General features: G+C 45.6%; 1 protein-coding gene across 7 annotated transcripts in view; it reads right to left on the bottom strand.

The window, feature by feature from the left end:
• NR6A1 (nuclear receptor subfamily 6 group A member 1) overlaps positions 1-22,026 on the bottom strand; it is a 98,972-nt gene that overhangs the window by 14,209 nt on the left and 62,737 nt on the right. For 2 of the 7 annotated variants that reach the window (XM_077307084.1, XM_077307085.1), the window contains exons 3-4: positions 5,323-5,556; positions 334-389 (exon numbers count right to left, since the gene is read on the bottom strand). In XM_077307084.1, coding sequence (XP_077163199.1) covers positions 334-389; positions 5,323-5,556 — 290 coding nt within the window. Of the gene's footprint in view, positions 1-333; positions 390-5,322; positions 5,557-13,723; positions 14,071-14,195; positions 14,427-22,026 lie in introns of those variants that run through there. The other 5 variants (XM_077307091.1, XM_077307089.1, XM_077307087.1 and 2 more) reach the window with 5 other exon arrangements.

The raw sequence follows: 22,026 nt of genomic DNA, 5'->3' as shown, positions 1-22,026 counted from the left end.
GAGGAAAGGAAAGAGAAACCCAAGCACAAGAGGCATGCTGCTTCTCCCTCTCACAAATCATGGCTCTGCCTACACAGCTTGCCGGGGGGATGTGATGCTATCAAAGGGCAGGAAACTACATAGCAGAAAAGGGTTTCCTCTCCTTGAGGATAACAGGAGCAACGCAAAGGAAATTTGGCCTTCTGAAATGCCTGTGGCATCAATAGGACCATAAACACTGACACAACAAACTACTCACTTGTTAAGAGACATACTGAAAGGGCCTGGGTATAGAGGAGAGACAACAGGTCAGCAGAGGAAGGCTGGACTCAGACATCCAGACAGCTAGCTCACCTGGACAGGCCCAATGCTCTTGTTCCTGCCTCCTGGCATGCCGTCTTCTCGGATTGCTGGGGAAAATGGGAATACAAAAGAAGCTGAAAACAGGGTAATCAGGGAAATGGAAGACTGTGCTCTTGCTCTCTCATCCCCTCCACTCAAAACAAGCAATTGGAAAATCCCCAGAAGAATGTGACTGTGGCTGAAAGAGTTCTTCTCCTTTGGATATTTGGGCCGAAGAAAGCTCAGATCATTGCCATGCCCAATTCTTCTCTTTCCCACTCCTGAGAATCCTCTGCAGGCAGCCTTGGAGATCAGATTGAGGGCTCAAGTCAGCTGAACTTTGCAGCCTCGGGGCATGGCACCAGCAGGAGATTCATACAAGAAAGGCATATCAAGAGCCATTTGGACTACTGAGGTTCAGAAAGGAATTGTGTACTTTTGCTCTGCAGGAGATCTAATGCATGCAGAGGGAAACACCCTGCTCTGACAGTCTGTGTCGACTAGCTGGGGCCTGTGAAATTACATACTTCTTCCCCTACTTTGAGCAGTTCTGTTAAAGTGTTAATTGTACAGTATTAGGGTTGTTTTAGATTCACGTAAACCACCACGAGCCGATTTTCCAGGAATGGTGGTCGAAACATTTGAAAATAAATAAAATAAAAATAAATAGTTTTTTAAAAGGCAAAACCACTGACCAAGCCAGCACTCAAATACGTTGCTGACTGAATTGTGAAAGCAGAAGGAAAACAAGCTCAGTCTCCCCCGTGCAAAATGCTGCAGCAGGTGTGCTTCTGCACAGCTGTTCAGAACTCTTCTGAGCCACCTTTGGCTTTATTCCTGGGTCTCAGCTGGGTACAACCAGGCTCCATCTACTGGCTGGACTACAGTGTTGCTGATACCAAAACGCATGTGCCAGCTCAGCCACAATCACCAGATGGGACTTGGGAGAAGAAGTCACAGAAAACAGGAATCTGCTTTGCAAAGATGTTAAAGGTTGCAAATCTCTCTGTGCAGGAAAAAAATGGCAGAGTCATACTTTAAGACTAATAAAATTTGTGGCAGGGTATAAGCTTTTGTGAGTCACTGCTCACTTCTTCAGGCTCATGAAAACACACTCTGTCACAGTTTTTTTCATGCCTTAAGGTGCTACTAATCTCTTGCTCTTTTTGACTGCCATAGACAGTCTTGTAAAAAAGTTTGTTACTATCAGTCAGGGGCAGCATGTTTGTGTGAGAAAACTCTTTAAGTTTGTCGCCTCCTGATCAGTTGGATCTGGTGCAGAAGCCTCTGAAGAAGGTGCTTTATTATGAAACAACACAGAAGGAGCCCCTCCTCTGGAATACTTACAACTCCTGCCAATTTGGTATCACAGCCTCACTTCTGAAGCCAAGCCATTAAAAAGCAGTGTTAATCTCCAAATACACTTTGAATCTACCTGCTCAGTCTTAGCAGGCGGGCTACATTTCGCTTGTAACTCCTACCTACAATTTTGCTTCCACTTGAACCATTATTTGGCAGAATGCCACGTGAGGCCAATTTGCAATTTGGCCAGTGTATCTTCCTTCTCCAAGAAGAGATGTTACTTGGATTCCACTCTAACAGCTTTTAGACAAATCGAATCCAGGTAAGTTGCCAACAATTATGTCCCCAAGTCAAGAAAAACCCCTTGCATTCTTGTTGTCCCTGCAGTTAAGATGCCCCACATTTACTCTGAAATTTAGCTGATGAGCAACTCCTTAAACTACTCCACCCACAGAGGACATGGGCTTCAAAAAAGCAAAGGCTTTTAAAACAGATCAATCCCTGCCATCTCTGACCAGAAGAGGGTAGATGTGCTAGCAACATGAAGCAGAACAGATATGTCCTCCAAAGACTAATGAGAACCAGCAAGCAATCAGGCTTCGGGACAGCCAGCCTCATTTATTCTGTACTCTTACTTTAAAAACAACAACAACAACAACACAACAATGTTGGCAGGAGTAAACGGACTCATATTATCCTTACTTTCTGCAGAGCTAAAGGCAGCTGTGTCTTAAATGACAGTCCAAGTTTCACAAATAAGTAATTTATCTTTGAGCTGTTGAAGGACACTTGTTCCGGGACTTAATGAGATATCCAAATGTTTTTTCGAGAGTGGAAAGAAAACACAGTACTGCTTCCACCGAGTTTCCAGTCTGCATTTTTCAACAGTGCCCAGAAGAGGTCACTCTTCTTTAATGGAAACAACTGATGTTGTTATTCAGGCTATTCAGTGTTATGTATAGTTTATTTTGCCTGCAAATGAATCTTGAGATGGCAACATGAAGTGGTGAAATCAGCCTTTTGATTTTATTGACTGTTGTAAAGTATGTCCCTGCCCTCAAGCCTTGGGTTGGGGATATTTGTTTTTAAGATTTTGGTTTTGAATTGTAGCTCCTTAGAGCAGGGGTAGTCAAACTGTGGCCCTCCAGATGTCCATGGACATCTGGAGGGCCGCCGTTTGACTACCCCTGCCTTAGAGTCTGGTAAGTAATGTAAGATAACAAAATCAACCATGAAATTATAGCAATCTGGGAATTTTACTACCCACCAATAATCTCCCTACTGCTCTAGTGTCCCTCCTTTCACTATTTTAATGTTTCAGCTCATTTTACTGCACTGTTAGTTTTAGAATTTTGAATGTTTTATACATATATTTGTGTATGTTTATTCTGTGAGCTACCCAGTGTGTCATTTTATGGTAAGAAAAACAGGATACCAATATATTCTCAATAAATGTCATGCCTGATAACTTTTTCTTCATGCAACCTTTTTCTTCACGCAATGTTTTTCTAGCTTTTCTAAATCTATTGTGTTGTTTACTGGATGCCCTTGGCTTTTTGGTTGCGTTTTATATCATGTGATCCACTGTGCAGGGGCCATTACACCATAGCATCAAGAGGTATGGGAATGGCATTCATTCCTTCATCCCCGTGTTGTTCCCTAATGCCACATGCTTCCATCACACCTGCGTAAAAGTGTAAGTCCGACAGAGATAGCACTAGGACCCCGTGATGGCCCTGAAATACCCGTTACATACTGAGCAAACTGCGGCCCTCCAGATGAGCTCATGGGAATTGTAGTCCATAGGTTTGACTACCCCTGGTGTAATACTACAGTGCAGCTTGGCAGGGAAATGGGGGGGAAAAGCTAATTATGTCAGATAGTGTAAGTTTGCATGCAAGAGAATTTTGCGAGAGAAAAGGTTAAGAGAATTATCTCACTGAGGAACACTTGGCAGTTGTCCCCACCCTCTCATCAGTTAGGTGGCATTTCATCAGTGGCATTTTTAGGGTATGGAGATCAGGGCTCCATACTAGATGGGATCCTCTGGGCCCCATCAAGCCCCTGCAGATTGTTCAGAGTAAGTTAAATGTAATAACACAAATATTTCATGTAATATGTGCTTCTACTTTTCTAAGTAAAATTTTTCTCTTGTTTGTGATCACCTTACTTTACCTATAAGTATGGATTGGTAACTCCCATTTAATTGTATGTGAGGAAATGTGTGTGTGTGTGTGTGTATGAAAAGTGCCACTGGACTCTTCAGACCAAGAGTCTGGTGACACACTTGCCCCCAAGTCTAAGACAATGCAGAAGACCCAGTTGTTGCAATATCTGTGGCTGATGCATCACTTCTTGCATTTCTTCTTGTTTGGTGTGGGAAAAGGTCTGATACAGCAAAGAAGTTCTGTGGATTATGCTAGCTGAGTTGCCTGTATCATTGTGCTAACTCAGTAATAATCTGTATGGTGTAAGTAAGTCTTTAGGGATGTGCAGTTCATCTAATGGCAATCCCCATTAGTTTAAATGGACCAAATCAGAGAAGCCCAAATCGATTTGGGTTTGATTCCGCTGACTGAGAAGTACTTGCAGTCCAGCAGACCCAGTCTGATATTCCGGAGAGCTGGCTCTCTGCAGCATCAGTTGTTTGTCAGGCTCCAACGGAGCTGAATCAATTCAGGTGAACCCAAATCACTGTGCTGAGCTGATATACCCGAATCAATGTGTTACAAATTAAAACTGTGCTGCATTTTTTAAGCATGTATATCCCTAATCCGTACAGAGGAGTTTGGTGTGAGGATGCATAAGAGCAGACAAGCTGATCCTCTGAGTGATCCATCTCAAATTGTCTGCCACTACTTCAGTAAACTGGGACCTGGTAAATCATTTGTGCCTTGTCCACTGAGTGCACTTGAGGCAGTGGATACAACGCTCAATTACATATAGTTCTCCTAGGCACAGGAGACACCAACCACAGCTGTTGGCTGAAGGTAGCTCCCTACCCCGCACAGATGAAGCCTTAAAAATAAGTCTTCAGAGACACAGATATTTGGGCATCGCAGAAGACAGAACTAGAGAAGCATAAGGAAGCTGACGGAAAACAGGAAGAGAGAAAGGAAGGAAGATTAATATAATTTTTTTAAAGAGGATGACTCCCACAAGAAGTTCCCAGACACTGCTGTTGTTTGCATCTGAAAGCTAGCTCCAGAAGTTTCCAAATCAAAAGTCTGCACAGGTGCAAAAACCTTCAGCAGAAGGTAAAGAGACTACATTGTAGTAATATACAATTACTACCCCAGGCCTTTGGAAAGCTCAGGACACTTTGTCATCAAGTAAGTGACCTTGCTTAACATACTTACACTGGGGGCAGGGGGAGGAAGAGAAGAGAGCACGATAGACAGATATCCTTAATTCCTCAACAGCTTCCCTAAATACATGCATCACAAAAGGCAGGGGAGGCTGCAGAAGCACAGATTTTGCATTATGGTCTTATTTATTGCAACAGCCAGTGACTATGCATGCTTGTTCTGGAATCTGATATGAACTTGCTTGTTCTGGACATTTGATATAAACCCCTTACTCAAATCTTCTTGATCTGACTCACGCAAAAGACTGCTTCAGCCCCAACCACCATTGCTTTCTAAATACACACGGGGAGGAAGGTTCCAAAGCTCTTCCCACTGCACCTGACAAACATACCTTTCCGGTTCATCCCCATCTGGAGGCACTTGAGCAGCCGGCAATACTGGCACCTGTTGCGCTGCTTGCGGGACATGACACAATTCTTGTCTCTGCTGCATCTGTACACCCTCTTGTTACAAATGCTCCGCTTGAAGAAGCCTTTGCAGCCCTCACAGGAGATGATGCCGTAGTGCAGCCCCGTTGCACGATCTCCGCAGATAAGGCAGGTTCGCTGATCAACTCGGTCATCTGCTAAAGAAACAGCATTTAGGATTAGGAGAAAGGCACCATTTTGTTACACAGCCTAGGAGACACCCCTGAAAGTTCAAAGGAAGTCTTGGGGGAAGTCCAGTGCATACCACAAAATGGCTAAAACCAAGATAAGGGCTTGGATGGGAGCAACTTGGAAAAGATCCCAGCTCTGGCTCAGCAAAAAAATAGGGCGGTTTCAGCTGAAGGTCTTTCTTCTTTGTGTGTAGGGCCTATGCATCAGGGACTGAGATGCCTGTGTGTTCACTACCATCAATCTGACCCAATAGGGAGCCATCAGAACAATTAAGGAACATCTATTTAAGTATGATTCAAAGAGTGCAATCTGTAGAGCACAATGTATTTGTTTTACTCAATTTGCTGGAATTTTTCTACCTGAAGAGCTTCCTGATTACTGCTCATATTTGACTATTCCTAGCCTTAGGTGTGTCTTAAGACAGGGTAGTCAACCTGTGGTCCTCCAGATGTTCATGGACTACAATTCCCATGAGGCCCTGCCAGCAAATGCTGGCAGGGGCTCATGGGAATTGTAGTCCATGAACATCTGGAGGACCACAGGTTGACTACCCCTGTCTTAAGATACTTCCCTTGCAAAACACCCGATGGTAGGACATTAAGATGTGTCAACATAAAGGCACACCTAGAGCTAGGAACAGTATGAGGTAAATTGCTAAAAGTAAAGAAATTAGAATACATGGAGATATCTGATTATGAGTCAGACCAATGGCCTATCTTGCACACCAGAGTTTTAGGCAGGACATTTTCCCCCAAGCCATGAGATCTGTCTAACTGGAGATGCCAGGGATCTGACCTGGGACCTTCTTCAGGCAAAGCAGTATCCTACCACCGAGCGATGACCCAAAGAAACACAAAAAGCTCACTACTCAGATGTACTAGCATTAATCATTTATACATGAGAGCTTGCTTGTGTTGGTTATCTTTGCATTTTACCTTTGAAAAAAATTGCTAGAAACTGATAAGGGAGATGGAGAATTTCTATGAGCATTGTTTTAAAATGATAACTACGTTAAAGTAAAAGTGACTGATAGTCCAGCCTCTTCCCCAATCTTAATTGAAACAGCTTCCAATTAATAATAAATGCAAAGTACTGCCCCTCCCAAGCACAGGAGCTGTCATCTTTTACTTGGCTGGCATCTTAAGATTTTCCCATCCCTGTCAAGACACAATCTGGCTGAGGCAATACTGCCCTACTGCTGAAACAAAATGTATTAAAAATCTGTGATGATAAAAGCTAGTACTTTCAAAAGGTAAGCTGAGGTCTCATTATCTTAACTCTGCAACTACCCCCCCCCCCCCCACACACACACACATTATATTGGATGGACTGACTCACCAAGAGGCCAGTGACATCCAAATCCTTTCATCAATTAAATCTTTAGCCCTTCCCCGCTGAAGAAAAACATGGCTGGCAAATGCCATTAACACCCCTACCTACTGCAAGATGGTGTACAAAAGCAGCCTATATCCAGATGCCAAACAACCTCCCATTTAGTATTCTCACTTCCCTTTTCTAGAAGGTCTGTAAGTGTCCACAGAAAGGATTCTACCACAAGCAGCCCCCCCCCCAAATTATCTCAGACTGCCAAGGTCCTGAAACTGCAGGTTCAGAAAACAGGCGCAAGCAAAATCTGATTTCCAGAGAAGGCTTTCAATGCAATTAAACAAAGAGCATTGCATAGGACAAGGCAACAAGCCTAAATTGATTTGTTCTATGGCTAGTTAAATAAAAACAGCTTCCACTCACAAAAGGACATTGGGAAAAGGGAAGCAGACTTCATATTGTGGCAAATATTTGGAATGAAATGTGGGTTGAAAAGTATATGCCATGTATCAAACTGAAATTGGGAACTAGGAAAAGTCAGGGGCCAGCAGCTCTGTGGGAAAGAATCTATTAAATGAATTTCCACACTAAGAAAGTCTGGACCCTTTAGCCAGATTCTGAAGGGATACTGGAGCACTCTCCCAACCCGAGTATTGTGGCTAAGAGAAGCTACTGAACAGACTTTGGAGTCATCAGCTGCATAATCTTGGTCTTGAGTTATCAGATGACTACAGAAAAGGAGGTGGTTGTGAGATTAAGCGTCCTCTCAGGTGGGATTTAACTCATCTGTGCTCTCCTAGCCTTTCGCTTCCCCCTCCCAACCAAAACCATAAACATTGAACTGGTTTGCAGCAGAGTGATCAAAGGTCTATTGGGGGGGGGGGCGCTAATACAAAGAATGTGCTCCACAGCAAAAAAAAAAAAAAATCACAGGAGGAAGGAACAAATACTATGGTCTAAGTAAAACATCAATTACAGAAATCGTTTGAAAGAATAACTTGTTTACATCTTCTTTCAAGTTACAGTCTGGAGGTGACTGTCGCATGGATCACTGTGGTTAGGTTTTCCAGGGCCAGATAGGGCACTAGTAGCTTTGCCTGTTGCAGATGCTAAAACGCTTGGCAAGCTACATTTGTGACCTGTCCCTCCATTGATAAGGAGGCATCAGGGGTCACCCCTAGCTCTTGATGGCGTGCAAAACTGTTAATTGCACCTCATCAAAGTAGGGGAAGCAAGCTTCTGGCACTTTCTTTCCCAGCCATCTTCAAGGGATTGAGTCCAGGCAACTGTTGAAAACCATCTCACTCCAGACTCCAGGAATCTTACCAATGACTCTGGGAGTGTATTTGGCCAGCCACCCATCAACAGGAAGAACTGGGTGTCATAAGCACTCTGGTGACACCCCAAGCCCATATCAATCATGTCATATGCTGTTGTGAGATCAAATAACACTAGCAGCACTGACCCACCTTACTCCAGCTGTCTCTGGTGGCCGTCCGTGAGGGCAACCAAAACCATCTCCACCCCATGGCCTCGCTGGAAGCTGGACTGGGTCCAAAACTGATGCTTCATCTAGGAAAGCTTGCAACTGATCCGCAGCAGCCTACTTAATCACCTTTCCCAGAAACACTAAATACGAGACTGGACAGTAATTGGCAGAGTCTAGTGATGGCTTTTTTTTTAGTAAAGGAGAACCACTGCCTCCTTTAAGCTCTCCAGGACTGTCCCTGAAGACAAGGAAAAGTTCATCAATCCTCCCATCACCCACTTTTACGAGCTGGGGCTGGGATCCAGGGGGCACATTGTTGGCCTCACCGAAACTAGTACATTATCCACAGCAGTCTATGAGATGCCTGAAACTACCAAAGATCACCCCTGGAGATGGCCAAGGGGCCTCTAGTTCATTTAATGTGCACTCCTTTCATCAAGGTCAGCAAAAACAGACATGGCAGGAGGAGTCATCATTTTTCCATTTCCCCCAGCTTTTTATTTACTGCAAAACCAGAATACCTCAGTGTTACTTAACCTAAAATCTGCATACCCTCCAGAACATGCCCCAAAAAGTTACAGCTCCTGCGTTAAATGGCAAATAAGCCCTACTTGCTTGACCTGACAATGCAGTTCACACTGTAAAAGAAGAATCACCAAGAAAGTTAAGTGGAATGTGATAAGTTTCATAGAGACCAGTGGTGTAAATGGGTAAGTAACCTTGCTTCCAGTTTTAAAGCAGTACAGAGGACACCCAGTCTCTGTCCTCCCCAAGCTATTGTAGGATTTGAGGGAGGGGGATTAATCAGAAAAAAAATTCTGTCTCATCTGAACCTTGAAATGTTTCTTTACAGCTGTTCCTCTACACCAGGGGTAGTCAAACTGTGGCCCTCCAGATGTCCATGGACTACAATTTCCAGGAGCCCCCTGCCAGCGAACGCTGGCAGGGGGCTCCTGGGAATTGTAGTCCATGGACATCTGGAGGGCCGCAGTTTGACTACCCCTGCTCTACACCTACAAACACCCCTCACAAACAGATAGAATGGGCATTAGAGAGTTCTTTGTTTTCAGGTCACCTTCTGTCTTTGACCAATATTCTTATATAGTATAATCCTGTTCTGCATGCAGACCCAGGAATTACAAGAGAGCAGGTAGTTAAGAAAATGTGTGGGTGGGGTGGGGGCTTATCCTGCTTTTAGACATGCACATGGAGGCTCCACTCTTTGTTCATCATACCACTTAACAATATCATTTACTTTCATAAGACAAACCAAGTTAATGGATATTTTAAGCCAATCAAACAGCAGCCAAGCTCCCTCTGCTAACCACACCTACTTAAGCTTCTGCAGACACTAAAATCATAAAACACTAACACCTCATTAGATGCGAAGTAATCCAGTTTTAAATTATATTGTGTTTTTTATGAAGTAAAAGCATCACGGGACAGGCCACAAAAGCTTCTGCCTGATAATTCTCATGTCATGAACCATGCAAGACAGCCATCAGGAGGATCCCCACAGATGGCACAGAGGAGCTTTCAGTTCTGTGCTAGATGCATGCCTCCTTTCTGCTTCATCCAGCAATGGCTGGAGAAATGTAAAGCCCTGCTACTGCACACAGCCCTTTCAGAAGTGTTGCTCCCAGCCTCAAACAGAGGGCGGGGCTTCCCAACAGTCTCAGAAAACTGTGGCCCACCATCATCTGTTATGCTCTGAGAACGTGGCTCTCCTGAGCAAGGAAAATAAGATGCTTCACACACCCTTCCCCATCATGAGAATTAAGCTTGCTTCCTGCTTTCAACTCAAGATCCTAATCCAGAAAATTTAATTTGGCTATGCCTCACTTTCCTAGGTCCAACTCCCCTATACACCACTTACAAAAATTCACATCAGGAAAACAGAGCTGGACTTCAGCTTTGAAAAACCACTCTCATTTTTCAGCACAGTGTTTATATTTTTCATCTTGCAATCAGCTGGTAGCAATGAAGAGAGATGGCAGTTTAGGGGTTGAGGCTGCCTTGATTCACAAAGACTGCAATCCTGAGAACACTTTCCTGGGAGTCTCAATGAACAGACCCAAGCAGGATTCCAAAGAGACCTGTTTAGGAATGCCCTGTAATCACGTGATACCACCCCATGCTCATTTTAGGGCACCTAAGATCAAATTAGAGCCTCTTGTGACGCAGAGTGGTAAGGCAGCAGACATGCAGTCTGAAGCTCTGCCCACGAGGTTGGGAGTTCGATCCCAGCAGCCGGCTCAAGGTTGACTCAGCCTTCCATCCTTCCGAGGTTGGTAAAATGAGCACCCAGCTTGCTGGGCGGTAAACGGTAATGACTGGGGAAGGCACTGGCAAACCACCCCGTATTGAGTCTGCCATGAAAACGCTAGAGGGCGTCACCCCAAGGGTCAGACATGAACCGGTGCTTGCACAGGGCATACCTTTATCTGTACCTTAAGATCAAGGTGGACTCAATTCTCCTGGCAGGTTTTGTTAGATGAGCAAAAACAAACACAGAATGGTCTGGGAAGGGGAGCACTTACAGATTAATAAGGAGAACTCATGTTAGAAAACAGCAGCAAAAACAACAAAAACAGACCATCTGACTAGCTCAGTGTTGCCAGAGCAACTGGAATTTCTGGCAATCCCAGAAAGATCCCACCCCAGATAAGCCAATTTGGAAAAGCCAAATGTTGAAGCCAATTTGGAAAGAAACGCATCTTGTTTTTCAGAAATACATGCGGGGACACAATGCACAATATTTTGCTAAACATTAAGATGTATCCATGGGGGTGTGGGGGAATACCAAAGCAAGGAATATGTTATCCTTTTATTAGCACTAAACAAAATGCCACAAACAGGGAGAATGAATTTCCAAGGGCCCCAGAGCTCTTAATCTGTGCACAAAATGGCAGGATAGAAAAGAACTTTTCAGGAGATGTTGACAGGAGCAAAAAGTTAGGCTGAGAGCAAGCTTTCTTAAAACAGAGACCAGGAGGGTATGCGGAGTTAATTAGATTACACAGCACTAGGTGCAAATCAGATTTCATGATACCCCTGAGGCTCCTGGGATGAAGAAGCAAAAATGGAGTCTCTGCCTTTGATTTTAACTGAAGTATATATGCTATGTTTCCTTGAGAGATCTAAACTTTCGTTTTAAAACATGAAAGGTGCTAACTAATATGGTTAGTGCATAGAATAATTTCTGGTATCTTAACTGAAATAATGAAAAAGAAAGCAGCAAACAGATTTAACCAAGCCTCTTTAGGCACCCCCATCCCCCAGTATTGGTAAAGCATTACAAACTGCTCCAGAAATTTCCTTCAATTTTGGATGCAAAGAGCTCAGTATTGCACTTCAGTGATTGTCATACGTAGACAGTGTGCTGCAGACACAAGCGTCCTCATAACTGTGTTCATATTCAGGCATACTAGTAGTTTCTGGTGTTTGTGTGTGTGTGCAAGAGATATCTGATTTAATGTTTGAAAGGTCTCTAGAACTTCTGATTTTGAACAATCTTACAGAACTTTGAAAAGTTGACTTGTGTGAATTGAAACAAGTCTCTCATTGCTACTTGGATTAAGATTTTATTTGCGCATAAACCACTTTTATGTGAACTATGGCTAGAAAGTATCTGGAAAGACTCAACAGCAGCAAGAAGAAGATTACTGAAAAGCAAATGCTCAAGTCTGCTACTGGCGTTTTAGAACTCAGATATGTTCTTTTTTCAGCCCTTCTCCCCTGGCCAGAGTTTGTTTTTTTCCACTGGAGCATCCTACAAAAGGCTATCACTGCCTCAGAAAGCTTCCACTGCCATTGGAGGTGCCACAAAATCTCACGCAGAGAGCGCCTCTGCTGGAATTTACTTAGGAGAGAATCTCAGCTCCAAATGAATCCTTCCAGGGCTTTCCTCCCTGCTCTTGGAGAACTATTCACAATAGCTGCAGCTCCTGCTTCTCATTGATCTGGGCCCCAACCCCCATCTTGGAAGAGGAGGAGGAGGAGAGCTTAAGACAGAAGGTTTCCTCCTGGTGAGTGACAAGGCTGAAAAGCCAGACTGCCTTGCTCCAAGAACAGCCCACGCCAGAGGAAGCCTGCAAAGAATTAACCCTGTGTGGACTAAAACAAAAACCCTGCTGGGAGAAAGTTTGTGCTCACATGGAGAATGACTCAGAAAATTACACTCAGGGCCTTCAATGTGTCACAATTTGAATTGTTTAGAGCTCAAAGGGATGGAGCCGTTCTTGTATCATGAGACCTTGATGATTGTGGGGAGCTCTCGAGAACTTTTTAAGAGGCATCATGCCATGGCCAATTCATGTATCAAATATTCTTAAGCAGCACAATATTCTTCAGCAGCACATATACTAAATATTCTTAGTGAATTATCTGGCTCTCAGACCCTATAAAAACATGCTCATGTAAGCATCTGTGTACAGAAGAAAACTATAACTTGAAAAGTCCCCAGAATCCAGAAAACTGGAATAACATTTTAGATTTACTAAAAAGCAGGGAAACAGTACCAGAAAATATGAGCACCTCACTGGATAAATACTCCTCAGAAGCTCTGACACAGAACAGATGAAACAAGCCTCATCTCCACCTACTTCTTTCCTTTATGGGTATTAGCTATCAATTAACCGATTCCCCAGAACTAAGAAAGCTCCAGCTGGCATTTGCCTCCGGTTTTGTTCTGGGCTTTGGAAAAACCGATTAACCCCTTACTTGGACACACTTACATTTCTTATTTTAATCAAACGTGAATGCAAAGCATACATTGGACTTACTCCCCAGTGAAGGAAGTGAAGTTCCAGTCGGGAGTTTTTAAACTCGTGCAAGGGAGGAAAAAAACGGGGTGGGGGGGGGGAGAGGGAACACTTAAAAACAACAAAAACAAAAAAAAACCCTGCTAGGCAGCCGGAAGCCCCACTAGGGCCAGGCACAAACAAAAGCAATTAATGCCTCCTCCTCTGATTCAGGGTCCTTAACCGAGGAGAGAAGGCAGGACAATTGATGCGGGGGCTGCAAGTCTAAGCTGTAAAGCGGTTACAGAGGAGAGGTTTGTATTCTTAGGAGTCCCGGAACCATCCAGAATGCAAAACGGGAAATAACCTCTGCACGATCAGGCAGTTAGAGGAGATCGGAACGGCAATGTTGACACCAAGAAAACACACGCCCGCCCTACTCTACACAGGCTTGCCAAAGATACCGTGAAAGAGAGACGGAGGAGGGAAGGCCCACCGAGTCCTTTTCTAACCCAACCCAGTGACAACAAGCGCGGCTGCCGGACACAGCACCCCTCTCTCCCGCGACGCCTTTACCTTCCCATGTCTCCATCTCATGCTTCTCCGCCTACGCCGAGGGGCTCCAGAGCAGCCATGAAGCAAGCGGGCAGCCCGAGCTGGAGAAGCCGTCGCCGGCCGGGAGCCCTCCCAGCGCTCGGCTCCCTCCCCGGGCGGCGGGCCAAGCAATCATCCTGCCTCCTCGCAGGTCAGTTTACAAGCTGGTCATGTGACGCTAAAGTTCAAGCCCTAAGGTCACCACTTGCCCGGCCGGGGAGCCGCGCCGCACCGCCTGGCCTCTCGGGCTCAGGGAGGCGACTCCGCTGCCGCTGGGGTCAAGCCGCTCTTAAGCAGGCCGCCGGCCGGCCATCATCCCGAGGAAAAGCCCCCCGGGCGAGACCTGGGACCCGGCGCAGCCAAGGCAAGCCTCCGCCCCCGGCATCGACTCGCGCAAGTACCGCCTCCGGCGCCCAGAGCTCAGCGCCTGCCTGCCGCCCTCCCTCCAGGTTACCTTCCATAAAGGTGGCCTCTCTGCCTTTGTCCCTGCAGCCACGCAGCCTTCCAGGGATCAGCGCAGACCCATCTCCACTAAGCAGCAGCCCTTGCTGCCTGCCGGGGGCGTCCACAAAGCCAGCCCAGCCAGCTAGCCGAGGGCCGCCGGGCAGAACGAATTACTGGCCCAGCGCGGCTCCCGGCGCCTGGTTCAGATTATGCGCGGGCCGAAAGGGCCCCGCCTCTCCCCTTCCTTCCCCGCTGCTAAGCCAAAACATTCCACACCCCAGCCCTATCCCGCATGAAAGGCTGGGCTGGCGATTGATCAGGGGGGCGGCCTTGCGATTGGATGGCAAATATTTGCTGAGCCGACCAATGGGGCCTCCTCTGCTCAGTTTACGGGGGGGGGGGGGAGAGACTGGACTGCACAGAAGGCATAGCTGAGAGAAGGAATGAGCCCCGGGTCCTTCAGCTGGGAGAGGGGAGGGAGGGAGATCAAGGCAACTGCAGTAGCATAAAACTACTTCCGGCTTGCTTTGGAAGTTATTCCTTGAGGATTAATTTTGATTTAGCCTTGAAGAAGTGTCTTCCTTTGCACTGAGCCAAATTATCATTTCAGCTTCTCAAGGCAAAGATCTGACATGCATACTCCCTCTGGCTGAAGATCTGGGTGCTAGTTAACTCCCCTGCCGGACTAGAACCACAACAGTCTAGTTCACTGAGATCCCTAGGAAAAAAGGCACATGCTCTTTAACTGAGTCTCTTCCCCCAAAGGATGCTACCTTTCCTATGCCCAAGGTGGCAGCTGTGCTTCTGTGGAGATCTGACTAATCCACCTTATTTCTATCCCACATTTCCTCCAAGGACGAGGACTTGCTACATGGGTCTTTCTTTGTCTTGTCCTCACAACAATCCGGTGAAGGCTGAGTTATTTTGACCAAAGCCACACATCAAGCAAAGATTTGAACTAGGGTCTCCTAGATCCCAACAACTCCCAACATACCACTCCTCACAGGGCACTGGCCCATCTTCTTGTGTGTGTGGAGGGGACTACCTATGAATGCTTAAAGCACAGAGAAGATTTACAATATGTAACAGACACAAACCTTATCCTAAGCCCTTGTCAGCTAGACCTAGGACGGTATTTTTATTCCAGATAGTTTAAAGTGCTGGCCCTGTCCAGGACCTCGTGGGAAAAAAATCCCACCAGACCAGAACCTGTTTCAAGTTTGTTAACATCCACTATGATCTTGCTACTCCACCCCAGGAGAAGGCAGGAGGGCGGCACTGTGCAGTTGATGTCACTATCAATGTTTCTCAAGGGCACAGGCCCTGGGGTTAGGTATGGGCCAACAGACTACAGGGTAAGTGTTTTATGGTAGACCCTTTTCAGTCCGAGAGACTCTGCATCATTCTCATGATTCTTGGTGCACATGTGAATGCCACCACGGCATCAAGGGTGACTCCACTTTTCATTGAGGGAGGAAGAAGAGAAAGTTGGCCCGAAGAACAAGGTATCCCATTGCTTTCCTGACCTAGCGCCGCCCCCCCCCCCCCCGGCACACACATTTGCACGCTCCCAAATGCAGGAATTTCCAAGCGATAACATATCAGAAAGAGAGCTGAAACTAGCAAAGCAGGTTACAAACAAGCTCAGTCACAATCCTGTCTGGTGCCATTCACTACACAGTGGGCTGCCGGGAAGGAGGGCAGCCAGACAAAGTGCTCAGAGCAACACTGTATATGTGCTGTCTCACAGATGGCAAAGAGCTTTGGCCCATTTTCTTTAGCCCCCTTGAGTCCACAAAGCTGCATTTGCACAGAACCACCATTTGGTTGCCTGTTAGTCTGGCCTTTCTCCCCCACACTGGAGGAATTCAGATGGTGAGATTGTTGGGGCAGAAAGCACTGATAGGGTTCTTGTTGCAGGCCTCCTGCTAACATGCCATTCTTAAGTAAGATAGTGGAAAAGGCAGTGGATTATCAATTCCAGGTATTTCTGGATAAAACTAATTATGTAGATCCTTTTCAATCTGGCTTCTGTCTGGGTTTGATGGAGAAATTGCCTTGGTTGCCCTGGTAGATAATCTACACAGCTCTACTGGCAGCAGGAGTAAGTTCCTGTTAGGTTTTTGGGTCTTCATAGCTACTTTTGGCAGAAAGTGAAGAGGAACTAAAGAGCCTGTTGATGCGGGTGAAGGAGGAGAGTGCAAAAGTTGGCTTGAAACTCAACATCAAGAAAACAAAGATCATGGCATCCGGCCCTCTCAATTCCTGGCAAATAGATGGGGAAGAAATGGAGATAGTGACAGATTTTATTTTCCTGGGCTCCAAGATCACTGCAGATGGGGACTGCAGCAAAGAAATTAAAAGACGCTTGCTCCTGGGGAGGAAAGCTATGGCAAATCTAGACAGCATCCTAAAAAGCAGAGACATCACCCTGCCAACAAAAGTGCGTTTAGTCAAGGCTATGGTATTCCCAGTTGCAATGTATGGCTGCGAGAGTTGGACCATAAGGAAGGCCGAGCGTCAAAGAATTGAGGCTTTTGAACTCTGGTGCTGGAGAAGACTCTTGCGAGTCCCTTGGACTGCAAGGCGAACAAACCGGTCAGTCCTAGAGGAGATCAACCCTGACTGCTCTTTAGAAGGCCAGATCCTGAAGATGAAACTCAAATACTTTGGCCACCTCATGAGAAGAGCCTAATGCTGGGAGCGATCGAGGGCAAAAGAAGAAGGGGACGACAGAGAATGAGGTGGCTGGATGGAGTCACTGAAGCAGTAGGTGCAAACTTAAATGGACTCCGGGGAATAGTAGAGGACAGGAAGGCCTGGAGGATCATTGTCCATGGGGTCGCGATGGGTCGGACACGACTTCGCACATAATAATATAAGCTACTTTTGATATAATCAACCATGGTATCACTTGTAAGAAATGGACCATAGTGGTGGTGATGGTGTGCTGGATTGATTCCAGTCCTTTCTGGAGGGTAGGTTCCAGATAATTGTGTTGGGGACCTCTGTTCTGACCTTTATAAGCTTCTGCAAAGGTTCCATCATGTGTCCCGTGCTGTTTAACATCTACCAGATATTGCTGCAAAAGATCATCCAAAGAGATGAAATGAACTGTCATTAACAGATAGAAAACCAATCTGGGAGTAAGTGGATTGGAATGTATTCCCATGGAAAAAGCAGAATTGCAGTCTGTCAGTGCTCCTAAATTCCTGGCTTATCCTTGATACACACATGATAGAGATGAGTGGTATACATGTGTGTGTAGTGAGTTATGGTGTTCACCAGCAGGGGACATTCCTGGAAAAGACAGGCCTGCCACAGTCACATATACAAGGGAAACTTCCAAACGGGACAACTGTAACATGCTTTATAGCTTTGAATGAAGTCCAAATACTTCAGGTTATTCAGAGTATCAGAATGTTAACAGAAGCTGCATTGGGAATAATATATCTATTTGGCACCAGTTATAACAGCTTCCAGTTTGCTTCTGTGCTTTACACTAGGGGTAGTCAATCTGTGGTCCTCCAGATGTCCATGGACTACAATTCCCATGAGCCCCTGCCAGCATTTGCTGGCAGGGGCTCATGGGAATTGTAGCCCATGGACATCTGGAGGACCACAGGTTGACTACTCCTGCTCTACACAAAGTGTTGATTTTAACCTTCAAAACCCTAAGTTGGGTCTAAAGCTGCCTCCACCCATCCATACCTGCCTATATTCCAAGATTATCCAGACAGGCAATTCTGCAGGGAGGCATGTTCAGCTGGGACCAGTTGAAGGCCTGAGCAGCAGCTCTGAAACTCACCTCCCCCAAATTACACCTGGCCATCTTTATCACAAGTCGTCTAATTCCAGTGTACAACTTCTTTAAAAAGGCTTTTGAAAATGCGATCCTTACTGATGTTTAAAACGTTCCACTGCCTTAAACATTTTAATTTATTGTAATTATGACTGTACCTGTGTTTTATTGTTATTGTGAGCCACCATGAACACTTTTAATGAAAAGGCAGCAATATCCAAGCTGCTGATAATCTGAAGTGATAAGGAGGGCTGGAAATGTTAAATAAAATACGCATCCTACATAAATAATAAATTATGAAAAACTCATCTCAGACTGGAACACAGCCTCATTCCCTCCCAGCTTCTACTGGTGCCTGAGGAAAAGGCCATCATTCCACTTTAGCTAAAGCTACCCTACTTGCCCACCTGGAACTTTTTATAGCAAACTGTCATTTGTATTTAACTTTGATTCCCAATAGCCACATTTGGAAGGCGTTTGAGGATGAAAAGCAGAATAAGAACAAAACAAACTGAAATGCTACATTTATCCACTCTGGATTATGGTAGGAGAGCAAGGGAGAGAAGGAGTGAAAGAGAGACACCGTTCCTCTATCCTAGAGACCATTTTAAGGGCTGGAGAGAACTGATGAGGACATGACTGTTTTCATGCAGGGTGCATTTGCACATCTGGACCCCTCTCTGGTATCTTTAAACCAGTAGTACATTCTAGTCACCTTCAAGTTTTCACATTCACATTATTTAAAAGTACTCCCAGAAGTGTTTTAGGGTTCCACGCAGAAAAATTTCTCATACCAGTTGCATGGAACTCTTCAGCAAATGGGGGGGGGGGGACTTTGGGTACTCTATCACATGGGGATTCAGTTTGTTTACTGGGTCCACTGTACTTAGCCACAGAGAGGCCACCCTGAAGACACAAAGGAAAGATCCCAAATCCCTACTCACATTTCTTTGCAGTGAGGTTAGAAATGACCAGGCATGACTTTATATGATGTCAGAACAGTCTATAAGTAATGCTGAGATTTGTTTATTTATTTCTAATAGTGCAGAAATGGGGGAAAGAAATGTTCACCTAGCAAATGATTCATGCTCACTATAATTTTCCCTTTTGTCTTTTTAAATGCTGTTTGGTTTCCCTCCTCAAAGGTGTCCTTGGAGAAGGCATGCCAGCCCGGGTTAATTGCAGCTGAGTAATAGTCCAAGAGCACAGCCAGCCAGCAAGGGGCAGCAGAGAAAACAAAACAAGCCTTCCGGTAGAAATCAGAAGAGCATCACCAACTCATCCTATCCTACCCCACATATAAAATATAAACATGTCTTCTGAAGCCATATCATGGAACAAATCAAGAGAGCACCACACTCAGGCAAGACAGAATGGGACTCATGCCACCGGTTCAATCAAAAGCCCAAATCCTCGATCTGCAGTCTGTATGCAGTGATGAAACTAAACACAGCACTTCCTTCTTTAGCAAGTCTTTTGGGTTGCTTTAAAAGTACAGCAGGCAGCCCAAGCCTTCTTCCATCAGAATAAGGGGTGGAGTACCTTCCCTATAATGAAATGCTAAGGACTTTGGGGCTACTGGGAAAAAAAACTGGGGGGGGGGAGATTTGTATTTATCCTCTTCCTCCTCCTCCTACTGCATCCTTGTGATCAAGGATAGCTCACCCGTTAACAAGCATGCCCTGTTTGAGGGATCTACCCAGTAACCGCCAATGAAATTGAACCACCTTTCTCCTATTGTGGAATATCTCCCGCACAGGGCCAATTGCAGCTCTTGCTCAGGATTCTACACACCCCTTACCTTCAGGCCTGCTGTGAAGGAAGCCTCTAACAGCAACTGACTGAGACAAGGAAAGCATTTCTATGTCTGTCTCTTTTGTACTGAAAGGCAGCCGTCACTGCTGCTCTGCTGAAAGTGATGCAGGGGTGTCAGTGGGAGCATGCATGCATTTCTTTTGAAGGGACATGCAGGAGGAGGGAGAGCTTTCTCCCTTCAATCTAATGGTCACCAGACAGGGAGGTCACAGAAACGCCCCAGTACTGCCATGATAGGCTTTGCTGCTGGAGGGAAGATGCAGCCATGCCATACATGTCTCTTCTTCCCCCTCTCCAAACATTTGAGGCCTACTGCACAAGGTTGTTGTGCAGATGAAACTGGATGGTGTTGCAGGGGTTCTTTTGTCTTCTGCTTCAACTGTACAAACAATCCTGTATGGTATGCCTCAAATGTTTCCTCTGCTCAACAACCCTGTGTGGTAGGCCCCAAATGTTTCATTTCCACCACAGCCTTGTATGGGGGAGGCCTCAAATGTTTCTTCTGCACAACAACCCTGTCCACCATCCAAAGCAGCCATTTTCACTTGGGGAGTTGATCTTTACAGTATGCAAACGAGCTGTAATTCCAGGAGATCTCCAGGAACCACCTGGAGGTTGGCTACTCTTGAGCAGGAAATATTCCTTGAGGTTTGGAGGTGGGGCCTCAAAATGGTACAATGCCTTGAGAGTCCACCCTCCAAAGCAGCTATTTTCCCGTGTAGAGCTGATTTTTATAGTCTGAAGATGAGCAGGGCAGACAAAGGGCAGCCTGCAGCCTGAGGTAAGGGTAGAGTGACACAGGTGTGTCCCTCCTGGGCAATGGGCTCTGGCCAGCCCTAACCAGTAACAGTTCTCTAGAGCCCAGTGTATTTTTATTTTTTTGCAATGGGCTTTATTGTGGTATGATGATACATGGGGTGGAGAAAGTAGAAGGGTAACTTTTCCCACCTTCTCCAATACTGGAACAGTATTTCTTAAATCCAAAGGCTAATTCAGGCTTTCTCAAGCTGGGTGTCATAAAACCAGATGATAAGACCACATATGGTCATGTTGACCCCCCCCCTGCCCATGGCCAATGATGGGCCTGAGGGGGAAGAAGAGGGGCCCCAGGTGAGCATGAACACAGCTATGCTTCCCAACATAGTCTTTGAAGACTGAAGAATATTTCAGGGGTTTCTCAATGGTTAAAACGTTGAGAGAGGCTGGTTTAGACAGTATCTCCAATAGGATGCAGGATGCAATGGACCACTGGTCTGATCCAGCATGTCTGCTCTTATGTTCTTAAGGTATTCTAAAGCCAACTTGCTACCTGTTCATGCCGGTCCAGGCAGGCATTCTGACTTTTTAGACTTGTCTCTTTCCACGGTGCCGTGGTGTCCCTCCACCTTCAAATCAAATGAAGCTGCTGACCTTTGTCTAAAGCCTAAAGCAGCTAATAGTGACCCATTAGCACCCACAGCATCACCCCTAAGGAATCACTATTTGTGTGGCTAGGGCACAAGGTTACTGGAAGAGAGGCATGGGTCAAGTAGAGGCAGAAGTCTGAAATCCTACACAGAAATTCCTTAAGTCAATTCGTTTTTTTCCAAGGAAATAACACAAATGTTTCTTTCATGGGCAATCAAAGTACGTTATATCAAGCCACATTTCATTCGGTGACTCTACTGGTCAACTCTTGCTTGACTTCTCAGCATCCTCATTTTTGCTCCAGATCTGTCACTTTGCATTAACACCTTTTCTGTTGGCTGCCTACAGAAATAACAGGCTCTGATGTGCCGGCAAAATCCATTTGTCCTGCTCTAATTGCTTTCTGACAGAATTTCTTTTGCTGCTATCTTGCCTTTCCTGACCTCTTGATATGGTACGGCTATTCCTTTACATGTCCTGCTGACTTTTACACAATCAAACATGCAAACACATAACAGCGTCCAGTCATTTAGCACTGGATGTGCCAGGCTCCCCCCCCCTCCCCCATTGGCAAAACCCTTCCAGGCCACTGCGAAACTCCAGCGTTTCATGAAACCCTGTTTGAGAAAGCCTGCTCTAAAGCCACCCTCTCCACATAGACAATCTTAACGCTAAGAACAGGTAGTCAGTATCTATGGCCAGAAGGGGGCAATCTCCATTTCTACACTAGCAAAACAAACCCCTTATTTGCATATAAAGAACTGGTGAGTTCTGGGCAGGGATACAAACAAGAGTCCCACCTACAGTGCATGACCCT

Source organism: Paroedura picta, chromosome 12 (genome assembly GCF_049243985.1).
Source record: "Paroedura picta isolate Pp20150507F chromosome 12, Ppicta_v3.0, whole genome shotgun sequence".
Classification (NCBI taxonomy): Eukaryota; Metazoa; Chordata; class Lepidosauria; order Squamata; family Gekkonidae; genus Paroedura; species Paroedura picta.
The sequence above is the reverse complement of the archived record's forward strand: the minus strand, read 5'-3'. Positions and strand labels throughout refer to the sequence as shown.